Genomic DNA, 20,721 nt, shown 5'->3' with positions numbered 1-20,721 from the left:
CACTAGTTTGTCTACTTTCCTTAATCTTAGTTCCAATAAACCTAATTGATATTGGTCATCCTCTTAGATTTATCTAGTTATCTATAAACAAGTTCACAATGATGGCCAGTCACAAGAACATTCAAAACTAGAATAGATTAAGTACAAAGATTAAGAACTAAACATGGCATGTAATCGAATAATAATCAACAAGATTCTTCGGAAATAATCACGTCATGGCTTCATCATAAACCTTAGAAAAGTATTTTAGTTACATATAGTCATAATAAAAATCACAAAAGAGGTCATGGAAGAAGATAAAACCCGGAAAAGAAGGGTAAGAGCACACTAAACTGTCCTCCTTCACTTTGGACGACCGTTCTTGTGTGTATTTCCTTTTCTTTAGATAGCCTAAGGCCCTCTATTTATTCTAGTGAAACCCTCAAAAGTCTGATAAAAACTATCCTAAAGAAAAAAGAAACCCCTAAATAATTAATGACATAAACTAGGAAAGAATCCTTCTTGACTTGGGAAACACGTCATCTGTCTTGCACGCCAGTTCTAGGGTCTGTTTATCCTCTGGAAAATTCTGTAAAAATATGGAAAACGTAGCTTGATCTCTTATCTTTCCAAGCATATATTGCACACCGCTAGGAAAAGTCGGGAAAGCTTCCAAATATTTTTTCTCCCACAGCTGCGCAGTTCTGACTGGAAAGTTACTTCTGCAGGATTGATTTGTAAAACTGGAACGTTTGGCTCCATGAAAAATTACGAAATTTGGACACAATGATCTTCAGCCTCTTAGCTTCCTTCTCCAATTGGCCTCGATAAAAGCCCAGAAATATAATACATAAGGCCCTTGTGCCGCAAGAATTAAGTCGAAACGATAAAGAATGCGAATAGAAACAATCAGCAAGAACAGAAGGAAGACCAAGCAGATTTTCGACGAAACTAAAGAGCCTAAATCATCAAAATTAAACCCACACAAGCAAAATACTGAACGTCAAATTAAGGTGAAAATTCTCATACCGGTTGACAAGTGGTTGCTCGATAGTATTGGAGCTCTCAACAACAGGGATTTTGATAGTGTTCAGACGGAGGGGGCTTGGTTCATAACAAATATTGCAACGGAGGGGGTCTCCCTCACCGTGGCTTACAAACAGGATCACCCTTAACAAGGGAGTTTTTGCCTGTTATACATATATACATTGCATATGGTGTTCACATCGAAGGGAGAAGCAGTACGGCTACTAATGCATCCCACCATAACCGAGCTCGCCATCCATATTTATTTCTACAAAGCTTTGTTCGGCCTCTCCCATGTCTCTTTTCGCATCCTCAAAATCTAACTCCGCCAAATTTAGCCTAGCCTTCAACCTCTTGACTTCAATCTTCAAAGCATCCATATTATTTCTCAGCTCTTTTACCTCTAGTTCCCTTTCCACAAACTTCTTCATACCCAATGCAGACTGAACATGAGGCTCCAACCAAGCCAAGTCAAATCTGAAGGACTCAAGCTCCTCCCATAAAAGTCGAAGGTGCTCACAAGCATCCTCGTTCATATCTGTACCCTTGTTAGTCTTTAGAAAATGCAGGAGTCGGCCCAAAGCTGTGAATGCCCATTCAGTAAACATAGGACTCCTCTTCCTTTGGCACTCGATCAATGAAGGATGCAACAAACAGACTTCCTCCAGGAATGGAACAAAAGCTTTGTCTATTTTCCCTAAACCCCTGAAATCCATGAGCTCGCCAACTGGGGCAGAGGTTTTTTGCTCATGTTCCTTGCCTATCGGAGATTCAACAGGGCTATCGTCACCCCCAGTACAAACTTGTCCATCACTTGGTCCGTCCCACAAGGTCAGCACTTGAGCAGAACTAGGTGTCGTGACTGCTACTGAAGAGATTAGAACATGGTCAAAATCAGCATTTGTTTGCTTTTGTTCAGAACTTGGTGCATCCTGAAAAGCAAGCACCTGTTCAGAAATAGGCGCTGTAAGTTGTACAGCTTCCACATCTGAATACCCTTGCCTTTCATCTTCATGGTGTGAGGGCTTAGGAGGACAAAACCAAGTTTCCTGGACTTCGGCCATACAGTCAACCTGACTGACAGCAACCTCAGCTTCAAGAACACATGTATCATTCACAATAAACCCTTGGGCGACATCACAAAGCTCACTTAGAGGCATGAATGATGTGAAGCCCCAATCTCTTTTACTTGCGCAGAACACATGTTTAGTTTCTGTAAATCAAAATAAGAAAAACATAGCTCATAGGCAATTAAAGTAATATAACAAAAGAAACTCAACATTACTATCATGTACACAGTAATTCTGTTCTCTGGTGGTCTAGCATGTCTGGGCACCACAAGTAGACATGCTTTCTGAAGAACTAAATAAATCTCCCTTCTATGGGAAAGTAAAAGTTACCACTCTTCTTCCTCTTTAATTTTTTTTTTGGAGAAGAAACCAAAATCTTAATACGAAAATTATCAAATTTACAGCAGCAAAACAATTAAGTTAAATTAGAAGACCAGACATTCAAGCTTCAAGCCACACTCAATCAACTGCTGCAACTTCCCAGTCCAGCAACCATGCTGACGATTGGCATGCATGGATAACTCCCTGAACTCTACATTGACCGAAGCCCAAAGAGTTGACATAAAACTAACTCTACCACAAGCACACCTACCCCTGAACAATCCTTCAAAATCCTCCTAGTTTCAACGTTTCTATCCCCGAAAAACGACCATCACCCTTCAACCTCAGAGTTTTGACTTTCATGCCTTTTCCCATGACATTGAGAACTGCATACTTAACAATTCATAAAATACCTTTTGGAATCGCCCAATTTACCTGAGCCTAATTTCCACCAATCATCATATCTGAGACTTAGTGGGACGCTGTATGTCCAGAACAAACAAGAGAACACACTTTCATATTTCCATTCTTTTTTCCAGCGACATTAAGTACAAAAATTGCTACTGCAACTGATGCCAAAACCTAAAGCCGATAGACAACACTTGGTACGAAGGAGTCTTGCGAAAAACATAACTAGTGCAGACAAAGCAATTTAAGATTGAATTGCAATCCAAAGTAAAATAATAATATTCGAGCAAGTGAGAGCCTGAATGAAAGCGAAACCAACAGAAATGCACCAACATAATTGTGAAATAAACAAGATGAAGGGAGGGCAGTGAGGGGATGTGACTTACCAACTGTTATGGACTTATCATATTTGACTTGGTTGACGACAGTCAAGGTGAATTGGGCATATTTACTCCACCCAGATGGCAATGCTGAAGCATCTGCAACTTTCAAATATATCGACAGGTCTTGTGTTCCAGGGATTCCGCTGCTGCCCTTCGGATATACGACAATTTGCCTGACGGTTAAAACAACATATACATCTTATAAGGAAAGTGATTTTCGCACTCCTATTTTAATCTGGATGGGTCCAGAAGGAGAACAAAAACAAGGTTTGATATTTATATCAAGATTTCATAAAGATGGGTCATCGGCGGACTACTAATCAAACGTATACTGTCCTGTCCTCTACTTGCATCTTACCACATATCAGCATAACAAGTAGGGTTTTATCACAAAAAACCTCAGTGTGCCGTTACAAGAATTGAATAACCAAAGTACATATATACAAGAATTAAAAAATCAAAGTACACATACAAGAATCAAACAACTAAAGTATATATACACAAGAATCAAAAACCAAAGTACATACACAAATGAATCAAACAACCAAAGTACATATATATCAAACAACCAAAGTACATATATACAAGAACCAAAACAACCAAAGTACATATATACAAGAACCAAACAACCAAAGTACACATATAAACAAAAATCAAACCAAAAAATGAAATAAGAAAACGAAGAATGTCATCGAGTAATAATTTGAAGAAGAAAGTGAAACATACCATTCAAAGTCACCGACATTAAAACCATCGGAGTAATGTTTCTGGGATCTCAACCTAGAGAATTTCTCAATCTTCCATGTGAACGTCACCGATACAAGCTCCCCAACTTGTTTTTTCTCCATTTGTTTCTTCTGCAACTCAAATGCACCTAACAATCTATAAAACAAACAAGAAAAACACCAAAGTACATATTTATATACTAACATTTAACACCCAAAAAACCCAGAAATAAAAAAGATACAACGAACACATTCCTTCCTCAAATGAACGAATAAAACTTGGCACTTGCAGATTGAGTGAGAGAGAGGGGAAGATGCAAGAGGATGAGGCAACGACTTATGTAGGTTTCTTCAGATATAATTCGTGGCTCCTGTTTTCCCAGGAGCAAGTGAGCATTACAAGATGCCGTGGCAAACAATAAGCCACACACCGCTCAGGTCTCATTGAACAGGAGGACAGTAGTGGACCCCATGATTGGAAACAAAGCAGTCGCCAATCACGGAAGCTGCCATGTCTACAGTCTACAGTATCAGTGAAATTTATTGTCGACGTGATAACTCGGAGGAGTAACCGTAGAGAGATCAATCTTTTTAAATTAAATTACTTTAGTCTAAAGAAGCTGGCAAAATTGCACTGTAGAAATGAACAGTGTTTTGCACCACATTTCAGTTTATTTATAGGATTGCCGCTCGGTTGTTTTTAACACACTTTCGTTTTATTTACACAATTGCCACTCAGGCTTAAGAATTGATTTTCAACCGTTCGCAGCTTTCGACTCGGGGAGAGAGGGGAGGGGATATCATGGCTGACAGATTGGAGAGAGACGATGACTCCAATTTTTCACTCGGAGACAGCTGGCTGTCGCTGTGTCGAGCGGAGAGAAAGGGGGACAGAGCGACTACAGAGCAGGGAGACACAGGGACTGCATTTCAGCTTTGACTCGGGAAGAGAGGGGAAGGGGACATCACGGCTGACGAATTTGAGAGAGACAGTGGCTCCCATTTTTGAGTCGGAGACAGCTGGGTGTCGCTGTGGCGAGGGAAGAGGAAGGGGACAGAGGGAGTGGTGAGGATGGAAACAAAAAGACTGACAGATTGGAGAGAGATGGGAGCTACGGGTTTGGTGCCAGGGTCTATAGGATTTTCTGCGATTTTAGACAGAGGAATGAACAAAGAGAGATATACAGAACGGAAAGAATGCGTGTGTGCATTGTTTAGGGTTCAGAGGTTACGCACAGAGTCGGTGAGGACGGGATGGGTGAGGGAGGAATGGCAGGGTGTGGGTTTTCAGCTTTCTCCCTTGATTCAAAAGGTAATGCACTGTATTTCCTTAATTGTTTAGTGTCTAATTTGCCATTTGCCTTGTTAACATTGCCATTGATATTTGGTTCTTTCATTCAAATTGCAATGCATTTTAATAATTTTTTCGGTTGGTGCTAGGATTAGGCTTCAATTTTTGTAATTAGGGCCTTGCCCTGATTTAATTTATTTGTTTCTTGATAAATTTTTGTATGATTCATCATTTTTCTGTTTAGCAATTGTTACAAATTTTGTATTCCTTCATCAAACTTATCATAGATCTTTGTAGATTGTTTAGGTCACCTTAGGGTTAATTCTATTTCAGTTTATTGTTTTAAATTGTTGTTCACTGTTTACTTTGCCATTGCATTTATTAAAATTGTCATAGATATTTTTTCTATCATTAATGCTCTCATAGATATTTTATATTGGTTAGCTAACTATTAGGGTTTCCTCTTAGTCATTTGTAGGTTGTTTAGTTCACCGATAGGTTAGCTGGATGTCCAAACTTATCCTACAACCTAATCCAATATCCTAATAACCATAATGTACATTTATTTGTGGTGCTCCATTTAATATAGTAATTTTAGAAAGGCAATACCTCTGGATCATCCAGAAGCTTTAAATTACCAACAGATTATGCATTCAGCAAGTCACTGACATTCTCATTGTATGTCTCAAGTCCTTAAATTTTTATTGCAAACTTTCTCTGGAGTCTGCAAACAAACAATAGCAACACCTGCTTAGTAAGTCAAACAGCAGAGATAAAAGCAGAAAACCGCAATTGTTCGTGCAGAAAGAAAAATATCACCATAAATAATTATGTGGTTGTTGATTCTGTTGAACATATGTACAGAGGTATCAATTAAAATTTCGAAGCCATGAACATATACAAGAAAAAAGCAATGAGGATCTAAAAAAGTATGAACCAATAAACCAAAAAAAAGCTTATGAGTAAACAAAATTAAGACTCCTTTTTAAGTTTATTGTTTTTAAATTAGGATCTGTAGGCTGTTTAGCTCACTATTTAGTTCACTGTTACGGTGATATTTCTGTCTTTATAACCAAAGGGCTTGCACTGTTTTCATTTTTGTGTTTCTTCATACTTTCCTACTGCTTGCTTCTCAACAAATCAACTTCAGGTTCCTTTTCCATTTCACATCATTCGAATATCCATATGTTGCTAGGTTGTTATTTCATTTCTTGGTTTCTTATATATTTCTGAAATGCATTTTTTATTTGATTCTTGATATGCATGTAGATCCAACATAACCATACAGATCAAACCATCCATTCACACAGGAGCCACAAAACAGACCATTAGTGAGGTATCTGTCTGTCCATTTAAAATTTTCTTTATACAAAATAATTTCTAATACAAATCTCTTTACTATGTTTCAATACAAACTCTTTTTCCTTCTATTTTTTTGCTATATGATGTATCCTTGCAGCTCAAGTATGTGCACTTTTTTCAGAAACAGAGTCTCATCCGCTCGAATCTCGATTTCCTAGCAGCAGGTATATGCTAAGCCTTTCACAATCATCTATTTCAGTCATTAGAATTTTTTTTCCTTCTAATTTTTTGTTGATACAACAATGATTGATTATGCATACTTGACTACATCTTTATGAATGGGTTTGACAACCACACTTAACTTTTTCTACTTAAAGCATTGAATTTTTGCTTTTTGTTTTTTTGTTGTTGCCTTGATTGTGGTTATCAAAATTTGTTGTATTAGCAGCCCTACTGCATTTGTTGGGTTTTTTAGGCATGAGACTACACAAACAAAGAAAAGATAACATAGTTGTAAAGCTTAGGCTCCAATCAGGTAAATTGTGAGATTTCGAACACGGAGATTTAGTCCATGTTTAAAAACTGCCAAATACATTGGCAACTGTTAAGAGCACGAACTACAAATATGTAAAGTAAAAAAGCTTGCACATAAGTTCAAACGATCAACTGTCAACCTATGATTGTTACTGTTTTTTAGCTGGACGTTATCATTCTAACATGGTATCAAAAGAGATTATAAGCGTGTGTGGTCTTAAACCACCTAACACCATGTATAAACAAATAATTAACATCTAAAGATGGAGACATGCAACACGAAACCTGCACATCATAGCAAAACCTAGATGGATCCTTAATATTCCTTATGACAGTGATTAAGTTATACACATAACTCTTGCTCCATAATTACATCACTTCCAAATGCAGCTATGGGGTGAAAACCTACCAACCCCAGCTAGCATGAAAAGAGAAAAAAAGGGTCCATATGGCAATCGAAATACCTTGGGCTTCTTAATGTAATGCTTAGAATCACACTGCTCCAGCCTTATCATTCTCCTCTTAGCGTCCTCATTCTGATATTTTGAGCCTGCACATAGAGAATAGCATAAAATTACAATTTATAAGGCATATTGATGCAGTGAACCTACATCACATATGCCGTGATTAGAAATGTTCTAATGTTCTATTTCAAAACATATCATTTACTATGAATGCTGTATCATCTGTCAGTTAAGCATGAATGCCACATAATAAACACACTCATTACATAAATGTACACCATTGTACTGATAATACTTACAGAACCTGGAACTAATGGCTATAGTGTATTACTAATTTGGTGTAGCTTTGCTAGGATCTCTGTTTCACCGATGTGTGATTAGTGGTAATAAAATTTTGCCACTGTCTCTGAGCTATTATTTTCATTGCTGTTCTGTGAGTTAGTGCTAATTGATTTGCTTTGTTTGCGATTTTCAGAAAGTTGGATCGTTAGCCGAAAAACTTGCCCCTTTGACTTCTGAGGTATATTATTTAACACTGGTTTAATTACTGTTCTTACATTTTTTTGTGCACATCGGGATTATATGTAGCTATCTAATTATGCCATCCTTTGACTATGTATGAGCACGATAGCAGTAGAATGTGTGATTGTTACATCCTAAGTTGGTGTAATGTAAAAAAAATTTGTGCCATCAAAGCTACACTGACACATAATTCTAAATAAAAGGCAGTTAAAAATGATCAGCGTGGATGGACATGCTGTGAGAGGATTGATTCCAAAATACATCTTAACAGCTTTATCCGGCTGATAATTCAGAACATTATCAAGTCTAAATGACTGGTCGTTAGTTAAACCCTTCTGAGATATACCCTTTGTTTGTTGCACTCTCACAAATTTAATCCGTTCCACCATCACAGTTTTTTTAGCTTTTACAGTTTTCCCACGGTTTCTGGAATGCTTTTTCGATCTTAATACTATCTGCTCTGTTGCTTGCTGTTATCAAATTTTAAAAATTGAAACAACGTTATAGTTCTAACCAAAATTTGTGAAGGCCAAGGATGTAACCATCTTTGGTTTCACATTGTTAATTTGAATTATGAAGTTATGAGTGAATAAATTGGGAGTCTGAAATGTGTGTCTGCCACATGGGTTGGGTTGGGTTGTATTAGCGACTCTGTGTGAGTGTAGAGGTGGGTGTGGAGGTGGAGGTGGAGGTGGTGGGGTGGTGGTTTTGTTTTTGCGCCATCCCAAGATCAAGGAGAATACATGTGAGAAAATGTGATGAGTTTTAAACTCATCACTCACTTATTAGTCAAGTCAACCATTTTCCACTCAACTCTGATCTGCCAATTTGCCAATTGCCATATGGTTTTAATTTGAATAGGTTTAAGGATTAGGTTTGGTTGGATTTCAACCATTAGATTTCGGATTAAAAGCATTAGGTTGAACGATTAGATTTGGTTGGATTTCAACCATTACATTTCATAGATTTGAAATCTGTTTACTATCTCATTTAATTGTTGTATGTTACCTCATTTAACTCAAATTTAATGATATTTGGTCCTCCAATTTCTCGGATTTCCTAACGGATTTACTTTCTTTGGAAATTTCAGGAACCCTGATTCTGGGAGGAAAAATACACTGCATTGCCATCTTTAGGTATACAATTCTGCACACTGATTACATGTTCAAAAGCCTAATTAGTTATACACCATTTTTTTTATTACCTTTGCAAAGCTTTTGTACTTAGATTTTAAATATGTGATTAGTTTGTAAAGAATAAACGAAACAACTAATCATGGGTACATACTTCTTTTTCGATTTTATCCTCTGTATTGTTTCCTGAATGAAATTGGATTCATGGATGTAGGGATACAGCAACAACTGAGGTGTGAATAAAAGGTCTAGCCGTAACGATTTTAGGGTTTAGAATTGATTCGAAAATATGAGAAAATGCTGCATTCTCTGTTTTTTTTTTTTTTTTTTTTTTTTTTTTTTTTTTTTTTTTTGTTGCTGTAGTGATTCCAACTTAGTATATACCCATTTTTATAGTACCATGAATAAAGAATATGCAATTGCTAGGATCTCAATTTGATAATCCCATTATAAATGGATCTATATAAATCAAGGCTAATTCAGTCCAACTTGATATGGTATGACTTAATATAACATATCCTTTGATCTTTATATTACTTATGGTTTTCTGTAGTGGTAGTTTAATTAAAATCGAAAAATATAATAAGAATGAGGTTACTCATTCATTATATTTTAATATTTTCTAGGTTTTAAATTAACTTTGATCTATCCAAATATGATGTTAATCGATTCTGAATCAATAAATAAGATTTGGTGATCCAAATAGGATTCAAATCTGTTAATTCAATTTCAAATATGATGTTACATGTACTGTAGATTGGTCACAGCCTAATAAGAAGACTAACTGGAAGTGATTTAGCCCTTCATTCTCATTTTTTTTGTTCAGTCCAGTGGCAAGAAAAAATAAGGGTGCCTGAAAATCAGTTACCTAAGCATATATGTTTAACAGCTTCCTTCACTGTAGATTAATATCCAACGATTCTAACCTATATTATATTGTTTATATACTTTTGGAAGTATGTCATAATCAATTTGATTTTCTATTGGTATGTGTGAAACCAATTTGATTCAGGTTACAAGGTTGAGGGTTGCGGATAGTTAATCATGTTCAATAACCTTAGTTACAGTGCCATTCACTTAAATTTTGTTTTCAAGTTATAGAAATACGGCATTTCATTCTTACTTAATATAAGCTTTCATTACATCTTCAGTTTCACATCATTCATCATTGTATTTGCTAATATCAGTTTTTAGTGTGATAAGCTTACTGGTGTATTGTTAAAAGGTAGTGAAATAATCTGTGCTTGACGACTTACCTGCTCAAACAGCGCTTTTTGTGTGTTTTGTTAACTGCTAAGTAGGTTTTTAGGAACTTTGTATTTTCATGTTTTCACGAATTTAGAAAACAGTTTTGACGATGGAGATTGCCTGTTGAGTGGGAGGACTTGGCTTTTGGGGACATGATAAATTCAAATTTTAGCAGATGTTTGTTTCCTCCATTTTCCCAGTTTGTTGGTTTCTAATTTCTCTTTGGAATCAATTGAACCTCTTCAGTGTGGTGTGGTGTGAGTAGATAACATTGTAATTGGTATTGTTTAAAGAATCCACAAAATGCTGTCTGTTTATCTCCTATCAGTTTAATCTTCTTCTTCTGGGTGAAGAGAATGAATTGGCAGAAAAAAGTTTTGATTTTGCTTATTGGGTTCAATCCTTTTCCTTCCACAAACTGTTTGGTTGCCGAGAAAACGATGGAACAGGAAGAAAATAAACATTGATTTGGTTGTATTAATTTTTCCTCATTTGGGTAATTACAGATGCGTTCCTCTTATGTAAGAGATGAGTTCTTGAAACCAGAAGAAGTTATTGTTGAATTGATGCTGAATTAGATGCATTTAGATTTAATTAGTTATGAATTATCCATTTTTCTAATCAGCCATTCATTCTTTTCCTTTTCAACATGAGTTGGCCAAAATTTTCTTTAACCATTGAATGAAGTGAAAACGGATGTTGGTTTGGTAGATGGTTTTATGAAATTCGGTTGATGAAACTGAACCATGTAGTTGAATTTAGCTCAGTTGTGTGCTGGTTCGAGTTTTCTTATGTGTCTGTTTCTTTAGTTTCATATGGAAACAGACCTTCTGCTTATTTTTTCCTTTGAACAATTGTGGTTACAAAATTAGCTACTTGAACGAGTCCTCAACACTTTCTATCTTTAATTACATCTTGAAATGGCTGCCTACACTGCATGACACATCGACATCCTCAAATGAATGCTTCTTCTTTTATTAGAGTTGCAATAATCTTCCCATACATGTTGTAATACCCACATGAGCTTGCCAAGGGTACTTACTGGGTGCTAATTTCAGGTTCACGTACAAGCTAAAGTTCCATAAGGAGGTGCAAGCAGAAGAAGAATTGGCATCACCCTTCAGTTTTTCAACCAAAAGGAGGTAACCTTTATAAATGATTTATACAAACTTCTCTGTTTTGTATCTCTGAAATTTGAGTTCTTTCACTAAAAATGTGAATAGGGATTAGTAAATATTTCGCATTTTTTTTTCTATGGGCCATTTGTGTTCTATTTCAGTTGTATTTTGAGTCGTGTAATATAAATTGCATACAAAAGGCTAAAGAAGTAAATCCAGTATACAAGCTCTCACGGTGAAGTTGAAGTTGAGACTACACTATGGAATGTTAAATATTTAGTCTAAATTTGAAGACCGAAAAATAAAATAACTTAGAAGCTAAAATGAGTAGAGTTAACTTTTTTGCCTCAAATATCCTTAGGTGGGCACAAAATTTTGACCATAACATCCAAAATTTTGATCCCAACAACGTCGATAAACATGATGTCAGACGATTGATTCCAAAACACATTTTAACTACTTTATCCAGCTGATAATTCAGAACATTATCAAGCATAAATGACTGGTCGTCAGTTAAACCCTTCTGAGATTTACCCTTTGTTTTCTTTAAAATTGTAATGGATGTTTATAAGCTGTTTAGTTGGGTGTTGGGGAGATTAGGCTGTTGAGTGCACTGTTTCGTACAATGTTAGAGTGAAGTTTCTGTCTTTAAGAAATGGAGAAACAATCTAATTTTTCTCATATAGTGGAAGGTATTAATTTAGACTAATCAATGTTATTTAAGATCCAATCTTTTTTTATCTTTTCTAAAAATTTTTGCACTCCTATCAAAATTATTTTTCCTTTGAATATCATATCAAGTGAGATAATGTAAAACATAATTCCTCATGCATGTTCTGTATTTTAATTTATTCTGGACAGATGCTGGCCAAAATTTATTTGTTGTTCTAAAATCCATAATTTCCTTATTTGTATTATGTCTGCTCAACTTCGGTTTAGACAAAATAGTATATTTATCAATATATACCTAAGTATATGTCTAAATATATGTATAGGCATCTGCATAGCTATATGTATATGTATGCATATATACATGTGTATGTACATGTGTATGTATGCATCTGTGTGTGTATGTACATGCCTATATAGGTATGCATGCATAGATGTGTATATAACTATATATGCATCTTTTTTTTTACGTCCATGCATATAATATGATCATTGAATCTGTTGTCAAGACATACTATATTAAGGATCTTGCAATCATGAATTTGGTTGAAATGACTATTAGTACTGATTCAAGTGTTTAATCTTTTTGATTGTGGAATGTTTAATATTTAAAACTATTTAGTCATTATTCTTAAGATATAAAGTGAATAATGAAGGCAAGCCAATTGAGGTGTTTCTAATTTGTATCAGTTCAGGCTCTAAAAAATTAGTGTTTGTTTTCGACAATTTTTGATATTTTCTATTATTTTAGGCCGTACATGAAGTGTAATGTGGTATGCATGCTAGGTCGTGAACCATTATTTGCTCTATTTAGCCTATTCCTTCTAAAACCAACGTTCTCACACTCTAACCCCTGTACTAATTCAAAACCGATTACGATACCTCATCCTTACTTTAGGCCTTTAAATTAATATGGTGACAGAAGATGCATTCCCATTGTTAGCAACTTTTCTTTTGTTAAATGTGAATTTGTCGTACATTAAGTCCATTAAACTGTCCCAGTTAGAGTCCATTGCACTGTCGCAAATTGAGTTACTTTTCCTGTATCCATTTGTTTGCGCTTCGAATTCTAACTCTCAATCTCATTGATTTGTTGTAGTTTAGATCAACGTGTTATTGCAACGTTGTGATCTACTCTTCTTGCTGCCTTTCATCTAGGGATCCGCACCTATTGCATCTGAATCAAGGCTTTGGTATGTCACCTAAACTAAGATACATTGTTTCCCCGTGCTTTCTGGTTGAGTTAATGCAGATTTATCATGTTTCAGTCGATTGTTTGGTTTTATCAGCTTATGTCATTCGTTTGCTACCTGCTTTGTTTTCATTCTTCGTTATCTCTGTGATCTTTTGGTGGTATCTACACGTTTGGTTAGTGCAAGAAGATTTGAATTTTTTTGCTCTTGCTTTCCTCCACTGTAACGGCTTTTTGGGCTTTCACTGTATAAAGATGGAACAGTTGTTAGATAAGATAAAGCATTACTACAAACAACTAAGGGGAAATATGAAAGATCATAGAGAAAATTCTTAGTAGTTATACAATCACAATTTAAGTTACTTTTATTGTAACTGTTTGTTTGCACTTCAAATTATTAATCTCAGTCTCACTGCTTTTTCGCAGTTTAGATTGTGCTCACATTGTTCAATCATAATCTGCTCTTGCTACTGCCTTTAATCAAGGGGTTCCGAACCATTACGTTTCAATCAACCCTTTGGTATGCTCTGAACTTCAATACATTGTTTCCCCATGCTTTCCATTTCAGATAGTGCGATTTTATAATTTTTAACATAACTGTTAGGTTTTTTCACCTCATATTAAACGTTTGTTCTAAGCTTTGTTTCTCATTCTTCGTTATCTTTGTAACCTCTGATACTCCAAAGGTCCGATAGTTCGTTTTTTTTCGTTTAAATTTTGTCTATGCAATTCTGTTATTGTGTGAAAGTCTCTGAGTCTCTGTGATTCTTATCTAACCCAGTGTTTTTAATTGTTTATCAAATGTTCTTTGTAACCTTTGTTTCTCCAAAGGTCCGATAGTTCTTTCTTTTTTTTGGTTTAAATTTTGTCTATGCAATTCTGTTATTGTGTGAAAGTCTCTTGGTGTCTCTATGATTCTTATCTAACCCAATGTTTTTAATTGTTTATCAAATGTTGTTAAGCATTTTATATGTTTTCTTTTGGTTGCTTCCTTTCTTTGTTACGTTCTCACTTTACCAAACCGTTCTTCGAAGGTTAGTTACTTTGGTTGGTTGGTCTTTTCGTTAGGTTTATTTGGTTGGTTGGTTTTAAAACATTTACAAGAAGGTATAACTTTGTATTATTATTTTGTGCATTTGTTTATTTTTGTAAACATGACTTCACTACTTAGTTGTTAAATCACGTTATTCAATTTTGAATTTAATTTGGTCCTAAATTGTTTATATATCTAGATTAACGGAGGAGCAAGCAATTTGTTTTCTGACGCCATACCAGCCAGCAAACAAACTCCACATCAGGGTATGCAGAATATGGGTCACGAAAAGCATTGGAGATAATCCTCAACCTATAAGTCTTGATTGCGTCTTCGTTGATAAGGATGTAAGATTTTTACACCTTCTTACTTATCGTTCAATGCTAGCATTTTTACGTATCCAAATGTGCATGCCATGTTCTCAGTACAACAAACTTTGTAATCAAACATAGACTAAATTCCACAAAGAAACTGATTTATACACTTTGCTACCCAATTATGCATCGCTTACATAATTACCATTTGTCTAATTAATTGTTTCACTAGATATGATCTTGGGCTTAACATTAAATTTATACTGGGTTAACAAGTTCATGCAAATAAACAACAAATGAAAAACTTATTTTCTCCATATGATGGCATGTCTTTCAATAAATTTTGTTCAAAACAAAAAAAAAAAAAAAAAAAAAAATTTCACAGTGCACCATGCACACTTTTCCTATCTTTGGATTTCACTACAAATATTATATTTTGTTCTGTTTGAGGAAGCTTTTATGCCTCTAGAAACAAAACTAAGTATGAACTATCAAGTCTTCTTTTCCTTAATTTTTCTTCATTGTTTTTAAACCTATACAAATCAAACTAAATGTCATTTTGCAAGGTTGCTTCAACTACTAACGATTTGATTCTTTGAATAATCTCCACTGTTATCTTGCATATGATCTTAAATGCTATCTAAGTAGCCACAAGTAGACTGTACATGTTTACGTGATTCTTAAACTATATGCATTAAATGTTATCCCACTCATTTAGTATTATGTCTAATCTTAAAATTCCACTTCTAAAAGAGAGATGCGGTTCGCGGAACCATCAACGGTCGAGACATCCAATTTTTTTTGGACCATCTAAGTGTCGGCAATGCATATGAAATCAACAAATTTCGTGTCATTCACAACAAGAGATCGAGCAAGGTTGTCCCTCATGCAGCTATCATTGAATTGAATAGGAAAACCACAATCGTTCCTATTCACAAAACAAGTCAAGAACTCCCAATGCACTGGTTCAATTTAATTGAGCTTAATCAACTTCATCAGAGAATCGACAACGATGTTGAGCTTACAGGTAACAAATTTAGTTTCAAGTGCCGCTCAAACATCTAAGTTGATCATTTATATGTTTTTGTTGCCTTCAGTGTCCACTCATTCCTCCCATTAAATATTATATGTAGATGTGTTTGGTTGCCTAACGGCTGTGCAGCCAACTGAAGAAATCACTATCCAGAACACAAGAGTTGCAAAGAAGAGAAATCTAAACTTGCAAAACATTAGGTAATTTCTATTTACGTTAAACTCTAAATATTATTTATATGCCACCCTATTTATGACATATACCAAACCATCATCTTTTGTATTACTTACAGAGACGAAACAGTGAGAATAACCTTATGGGGAGAGACTGCAACAGGTTTTGAGACCAGTGGAATACAAGCACTTTTGCCACCCGTATTTTGTGCTTTCACAAGCCTGAAAGTAAAACAATACCAAGGTTATACCCTGCCATGCTTTATCTAACTACTTAAAGTTTCAGTTTGTTAATTGTTATCTCCTATTTATAGGAAAACCTGTTCTCGGAAGCACAGGATCAACCGTTTGTGTTTTCAATCCAGAGATTCCACAACTCTCTGAATACAAACACAAGTAAATCGACAACCCTTCTTTAATAACTTTTTCGTTTATATTTCTTCGATTAATCTTTCTCACCCTAAACATGCACAAAATAGGTTTAAGCATAGCATATCACCTCTTCAAATCCTGCCCACCTCAGCTGAGATGTATACGGGCCGTGCAGTCAGTGCTACTACTAAGTCAAAAACAATTGACGAATTGCTTTTACTTGATCCTGCCTTGCACAAGGTTAGTTTGTCATCACCAAACTATTCACCGAAACCACCTCTTTTTACTAATAGATTTTCGTGCTGCATCTAACTTGACCATCTCTTGCTTTGCTTCTCTATCTGTTTATACTCCATGTTTGCAAAGTTAATTTCAAAACCTCATGTTTCCATAACAGAATGCAAGTTTCGTATGCCAAGCAACTATTGTTGAATTCGATTTGACTAAGGGCTGGTGGTACAAATCATGCCTGTCTTGCCATAAAGTTGTCAAGAAAAACTCTGAATCGTTTGAGTGCAATGAACATGGGTTCATAAACAGATTACCCGAACCATGGTAATATACTTTTACACCTATTTTACATATGATGCTTATAATACATTGCTGAATCCTTTTTTATTATCTTGCGATTATGACAAATAAGTCGTCTCCCCAAGGATTACATAATACATAAATGATCCTTCATCCATACAAAGGATGCCCTTTTGGTGTGCATCCTAGGCCTTGCTATAAAAAATTCATTCAACAATCATTTCGAAAATTCTTCTTTGGTTATCACTTTCTGCTTAACAGCTGTGATTCTAAATAGGACCATTGTCAAATATCCTTTTAAATTTGTTCCAATTAAGAATTGTAGCCTACAACAATCTATTTTCTATGTCATTGGGTTGCACTCATCCTTATTTTATGTGTTTTAGTCGTGCTTATTCATATTTACACATGTTCATTAGTTTGGAATTAAACCTCCAGTGCACAACTTTTGAACATCATATTAATTGTTAAACTATGCCTTACAAACTTTGGGAACCATCATTTCCATTTGTGCTTCTACATTATAGAGCCAGCAGCTAAAATCAGCTTATAATGTTGTTCCATGATTCATTAACTCAAAACTTTCAAACATACACTTCTCATTCTGCACAATATGTTGATGTGAGGTAAATTAATTCTAAATAATTTGTCTTTCTATCCATTTTATACATGCATACCCTGCATTACAGTGGTTCTATTGCATTTGGTACATTACCCACAAGATTGCTATTAGCAGTATTGTTTTCCTAACAACCAAATATCCTCATCTTACCTAGGTTCAAAATAGATCTTATTGTGGAAGATAGCACAAATCAGCACAACTTCCTCATGATAGGAAGACATGCCGAAAAAATACTTCGTGTTTCTTGCCACACTCTGGTGATTGAGGATGGACATGAGGATCCTTTCATACTTCCACCAGCTCTAAAAAATTTGGTCGGCACAACAAAACAATTTCAGCTCTCTTTTGGAAATCAAAACACTGACTTTGGAAAGACAGACTTCATAGTTCATGGACTACTCCAAGATCAACCGCTTTCGAGCCCAACAATTGCCTTGGTCACACCAAAAACACCTACTCCCTCCGTAGGAATACATATTATGACTCAAGCGACCCCCAGCCTAGTGATGCCTTCTCACCGACCAAATCAACAACCCCAGTTAGTTGCACCCACAAAGACTTCAAAAAGAGCATTGTTTCCTAATGAACCGGACAAATCTAACAGGTAAAGTTTTCTCTTGCTTTAAAATCTCATGTGTAAATCTTCCAAACCATGCTTCTCTTAGGTATACTACAATTTTAGACTTAGAGTGTTTACAATTTGATACCCCATTGACCATGGGATTCCATTTCACTCTTTTTTTTTTATTGGTTTGTTATGTTTTAACTTTGATTAGCCAAAACAATGTTCAACGATATTTCAGTCTTCTTTTGATGAAGTTCTCAATTCAAGAGCATATATATATATATATTTGAATTTTTACTATTTAAATTGTGTTGAGCTTGCGTCTGACTTAGTGCTGGTGTTTGTGAGTTTCTAAATTTCTTCCAATAGCTTACTTTTAGTTGCTTTTGATTATATATTTCTCTTCAGAACAATTCTTCCACTTGCATTCTTACCAGCTATACTATTGCAAACCAAGGCAACATATTTGAGCTCTGTTTTTTCTTACTATAGGTTTCATAATGAACATCTACTTCTTCTTTGCTTTTTCAACACTTGATTCGATTGCACATGATTTTTTGTTGTTTTTGTACCTGTATCACTAATTTTAACACTGGAAGGCCGTGCTGCATTCACTGTATCAATAATTCGAACACAGCAGAAATCAAACTGATTTCCATGTTTCTTTACTTCTTGCCGCAAGGGAGAAATGAAATTTACACGAAGCTGGGTTTCCAAAGTTGTCTTCTCTCACTGATCCCATTCTCCCTTCCCTAGATGTTCTCTAACCTTATAAATTTGTACCTTCATTGACAGCAAAAAACCTCGTGGCGACCAAACAGACACAACCAATTCTGCTAGAATTGCTAAAGAATTCCACAATCTGGTTGTCCCCAAAATTGAACCAGTAGACAAAGTGCCGATAGCCACACTCAGAACAAAATCTCAAACCAAAAAAACCAAAGATAGGTAAATTACAATTTGTTTTTCCAGCATACACCTACATAATAAACATCATGGTAGCATTTGTTAAACTATGATTTATATTCTTTGTTATAGTGCGGAAGATGTCCACTCTCAGAAAAAGTTAACACCACAATCTCCGTGATCGACTGCAGCAAGGCTTTCTACATCTTTTTGCCTTTCAACATTTTAGCTTAAGGACTTGGCTGCTTCAACAACAACGAAACACTCTTTTTGTTTTTTGGTAACTACTGAAACAGATAACCAACCTACAAGACATATTTTGCCATCTTAAATGTAATGGCAAAATATGTGTGGACAACATGTTACTCCTGTTTCTTAAGGAAACAAACGTCTTCCATAGTTTTTACTTTGCGCGTTTGTGCTTCAAAACTATGATGCTAGAATAAGAACAAAACAGTTTTTATATGTTTTGTCAACTGCTCAAACATGTGCCTAACTTAAATGACATCTATTTTGCCACCTTTACTACAGGGCCGACATTTGTGTAAACTACATGTTACTTCTGTTTATTAAGGAACCAAAACGTTTAGTTTCGTTCTGTTAATTGATCAATGTCTTTTCACATCAGTTAAGTTGAATGTATATAAAAACAAAACTACATATCTTATCAACCCCATTCACACATCTATCCCTCTCTTCATTCTTCATTGTGTTAAATTTATTCAGATAAAACATATCTTCATCATACAGCTCAACATCATGTATTCAAGTCCCGCGGCATCGCGCGGGCACATTTTCTTGTTTACAAACTAAATAATATAGTTGTAAATAATTAAATTATTAATTAAATGTTAATTAATATACTTATTTTTTATAGGTGATATATTATTTAGTTTGCAATTTGGTTTAAAAAATTTGATCTTCTTAACATTTCTCCATTTTAAAGTGTAAGGGGGTAATGTCAAACTTACACGATAGGATGAGACTAATTATGGGGCCACTGCACAAGCCTTAACGATGTTAAATACAAACTGTCGATATTTGGGGGTGGAACTAGATATTTGCCCACAAAAAAAAACAAAAAAAAAAAGGTTGATGTACCCTACAAATGAGCACCACACACCTGGCCTATATTTGCCATCTTTTTAACACGTTGCATACTCTATATATATATATATATATATATATATAATTTTTTTTTTTTAGTTAACCACTGTCTTCTCTTTTAAATTGATACATATTTCACTTTTAACATGTTGCAAATAATCTTCCCTGTTAATCTCATATTCTCCTCATTGTCAAGCGCTGGTGTAGTTATTGCCATCAATAGAGGTGGAGGTGAATATCTTGCAATGAATTCATGGCGGTGCATTGTGGGAGTCAGTCTTGGCACTTGCAAAGAGAGTGAGAAAACAGAAGAGGGAAGAGGATGAGGCAGTGACTTATGTTTTGTGGATTTTCTTTACATTTCATGGCTCTTGTTTCCTCAGGAGCAAGAGGGAATTACAAGATGACGTGGAAAACCATAAGCCACACACTGCTCAGGTCCCACTGGATAGAAGGAAAGTAATGAACCCCATAATTGGAAACAAATTAGGATCAGTTTCCACACAATAGATGTGACAAATTATGATGCCACTCCACAAGCCTTTACGACATTTTATACAAACCGTCAACATTTTGGAGTGTAACTAGATACCAAATACCCAAACAATTGATGTACCGCACAAATGAGCGCCCTGACACCTGTCCTGTTTTACTTATGTTGCCATCTTTTTGACACGTTG

The 20,721-nt window shown here is 35.3% G+C and overlaps 2 protein-coding genes across 21 annotated transcripts; one reads left to right on the top strand and one right to left on the bottom strand.

Moving 5' to 3' along the window:
- Nucleotides 1–966: 966 nt before the first annotated feature.
- Nucleotides 967–4,368, bottom strand: LOC125478402 (MATH domain and coiled-coil domain-containing protein At3g58210-like). 2 transcript variants are annotated; one of them, XM_048586561.1, is made up of 4 exons: nt 4,168–4,368; nt 3,914–4,069; nt 3,191–3,360; nt 967–2,218 (listed from the first exon to the last, which is right to left on the bottom strand). In XM_048586561.1, the coding sequence occupies exons 2-4, from the start codon at nt 4,033–4,035 to the stop codon at nt 1,230–1,232; spliced, it is 1,281 nt and encodes a 426-aa protein (XP_048442518.1). In that variant the 5' UTR covers nt 4,036–4,069; nt 4,168–4,368; the 3' UTR covers nt 967–1,229. The 2 variants fall into 2 exon arrangements, with proteins under 2 accessions (XP_048442518.1, XP_048442517.1); XM_048586560.1 differs by having other exon boundaries at nt 3,914–4,365.
- Nucleotides 4,369–4,666: 298 nt separating this feature from the next.
- LOC103936252 lies at nt 4,667–19,527 on the top strand. 19 transcript variants are annotated; one of them, XM_048586572.1, is made up of 20 exons: nt 4,667–5,224; nt 6,473–6,534; nt 6,687–6,729; nt 6,981–7,040; nt 7,848–7,886; nt 7,979–8,023; nt 9,116–9,161; nt 11,465–11,548; nt 13,293–13,386; nt 13,812–13,905; nt 14,618–14,765; nt 15,486–15,759; nt 15,866–15,965; nt 16,058–16,182; nt 16,253–16,334; nt 16,418–16,550; nt 16,708–16,865; nt 17,618–18,067; nt 18,824–18,976; nt 19,067–19,527. In XM_048586572.1, the coding sequence occupies exons 12-20, from the start codon at nt 15,690–15,692 to the stop codon at nt 19,113–19,115; spliced, it is 1,320 nt and encodes a 439-aa protein (XP_048442529.1). In that variant the 5' UTR covers nt 4,667–5,224; nt 6,473–6,534; nt 6,687–6,729; nt 6,981–7,040; nt 7,848–7,886; nt 7,979–8,023; nt 9,116–9,161; nt 11,465–11,548; nt 13,293–13,386; nt 13,812–13,905; nt 14,618–14,765; nt 15,486–15,689; the 3' UTR covers nt 19,116–19,527. The 19 variants fall into 19 exon arrangements, with proteins under 19 accessions (XP_048442529.1, XP_048442531.1, XP_048442534.1 ...); XM_048586574.1 differs by having other exon boundaries at nt 6,473–6,539; XM_048586577.1 differs by lacking the exon at nt 6,473–6,534.
- Nucleotides 19,528–20,721: the final 1,194 nt, after the last annotated feature.

This window comes from the organism of the source record quoted next, unplaced genomic scaffold, assembly GCF_019419815.1.
Source record: "Pyrus x bretschneideri cultivar Hongxiangsu unplaced genomic scaffold, Pyrus_bretschneideri_v1 Contig24, whole genome shotgun sequence".
NCBI lineage: Eukaryota > Viridiplantae > Streptophyta > Magnoliopsida > Rosales > Rosaceae > Pyrus > Pyrus x bretschneideri.
This window is presented reverse-complemented; position numbering and strand designations above follow the sequence as displayed.

What these genes read in the sequence shown, in the direction of transcription:
- LOC103936252 (XM_048586579.1), top strand. Translation starts at nt 15,690, where the DNA reads ATGCACTGGTTCAATTTAATTGAGCTTAATCAACTTCATCAGAGAATC. An exon ending in GAAAGTAAAACAATACCAAG is followed by an intron (nt 16,183 to 16,252) that starts GTTATACCCTGC and finishes TCCTATTTATAG; the next exon opens with GAAAACCTGTTCTCGGAAGC. An exon ending in CTCTCTGAATACAAACACAA is followed by an intron (nt 16,335 to 16,417) that starts GTAAATCGACAA and finishes TGCACAAAATAG; the next exon opens with GTTTAAGCATAGCATATCAC.
- LOC125478402 (XM_048586560.1), bottom strand. Translation starts at nt 4,119, where the DNA reads ATGTTAGTATATAAATATGTACTTTGGTGTTTTTCTTGTTTGTTTTAT. An exon ending in AATGTCGGTGACTTTGAATG is followed by an intron (nt 3,361 to 3,913) that starts GTATGTTTCACT and finishes TTTAACCGTCAG; the next exon opens with GCAAATTGTCGTATATCCGA. An exon ending in TGATAAGTCCATAACAGTTG is followed by an intron (nt 2,219 to 3,190) that starts GTAAGTCACATC and finishes TTTGATTTACAG; the next exon opens with AAACTAAACATGTGTTCTGC.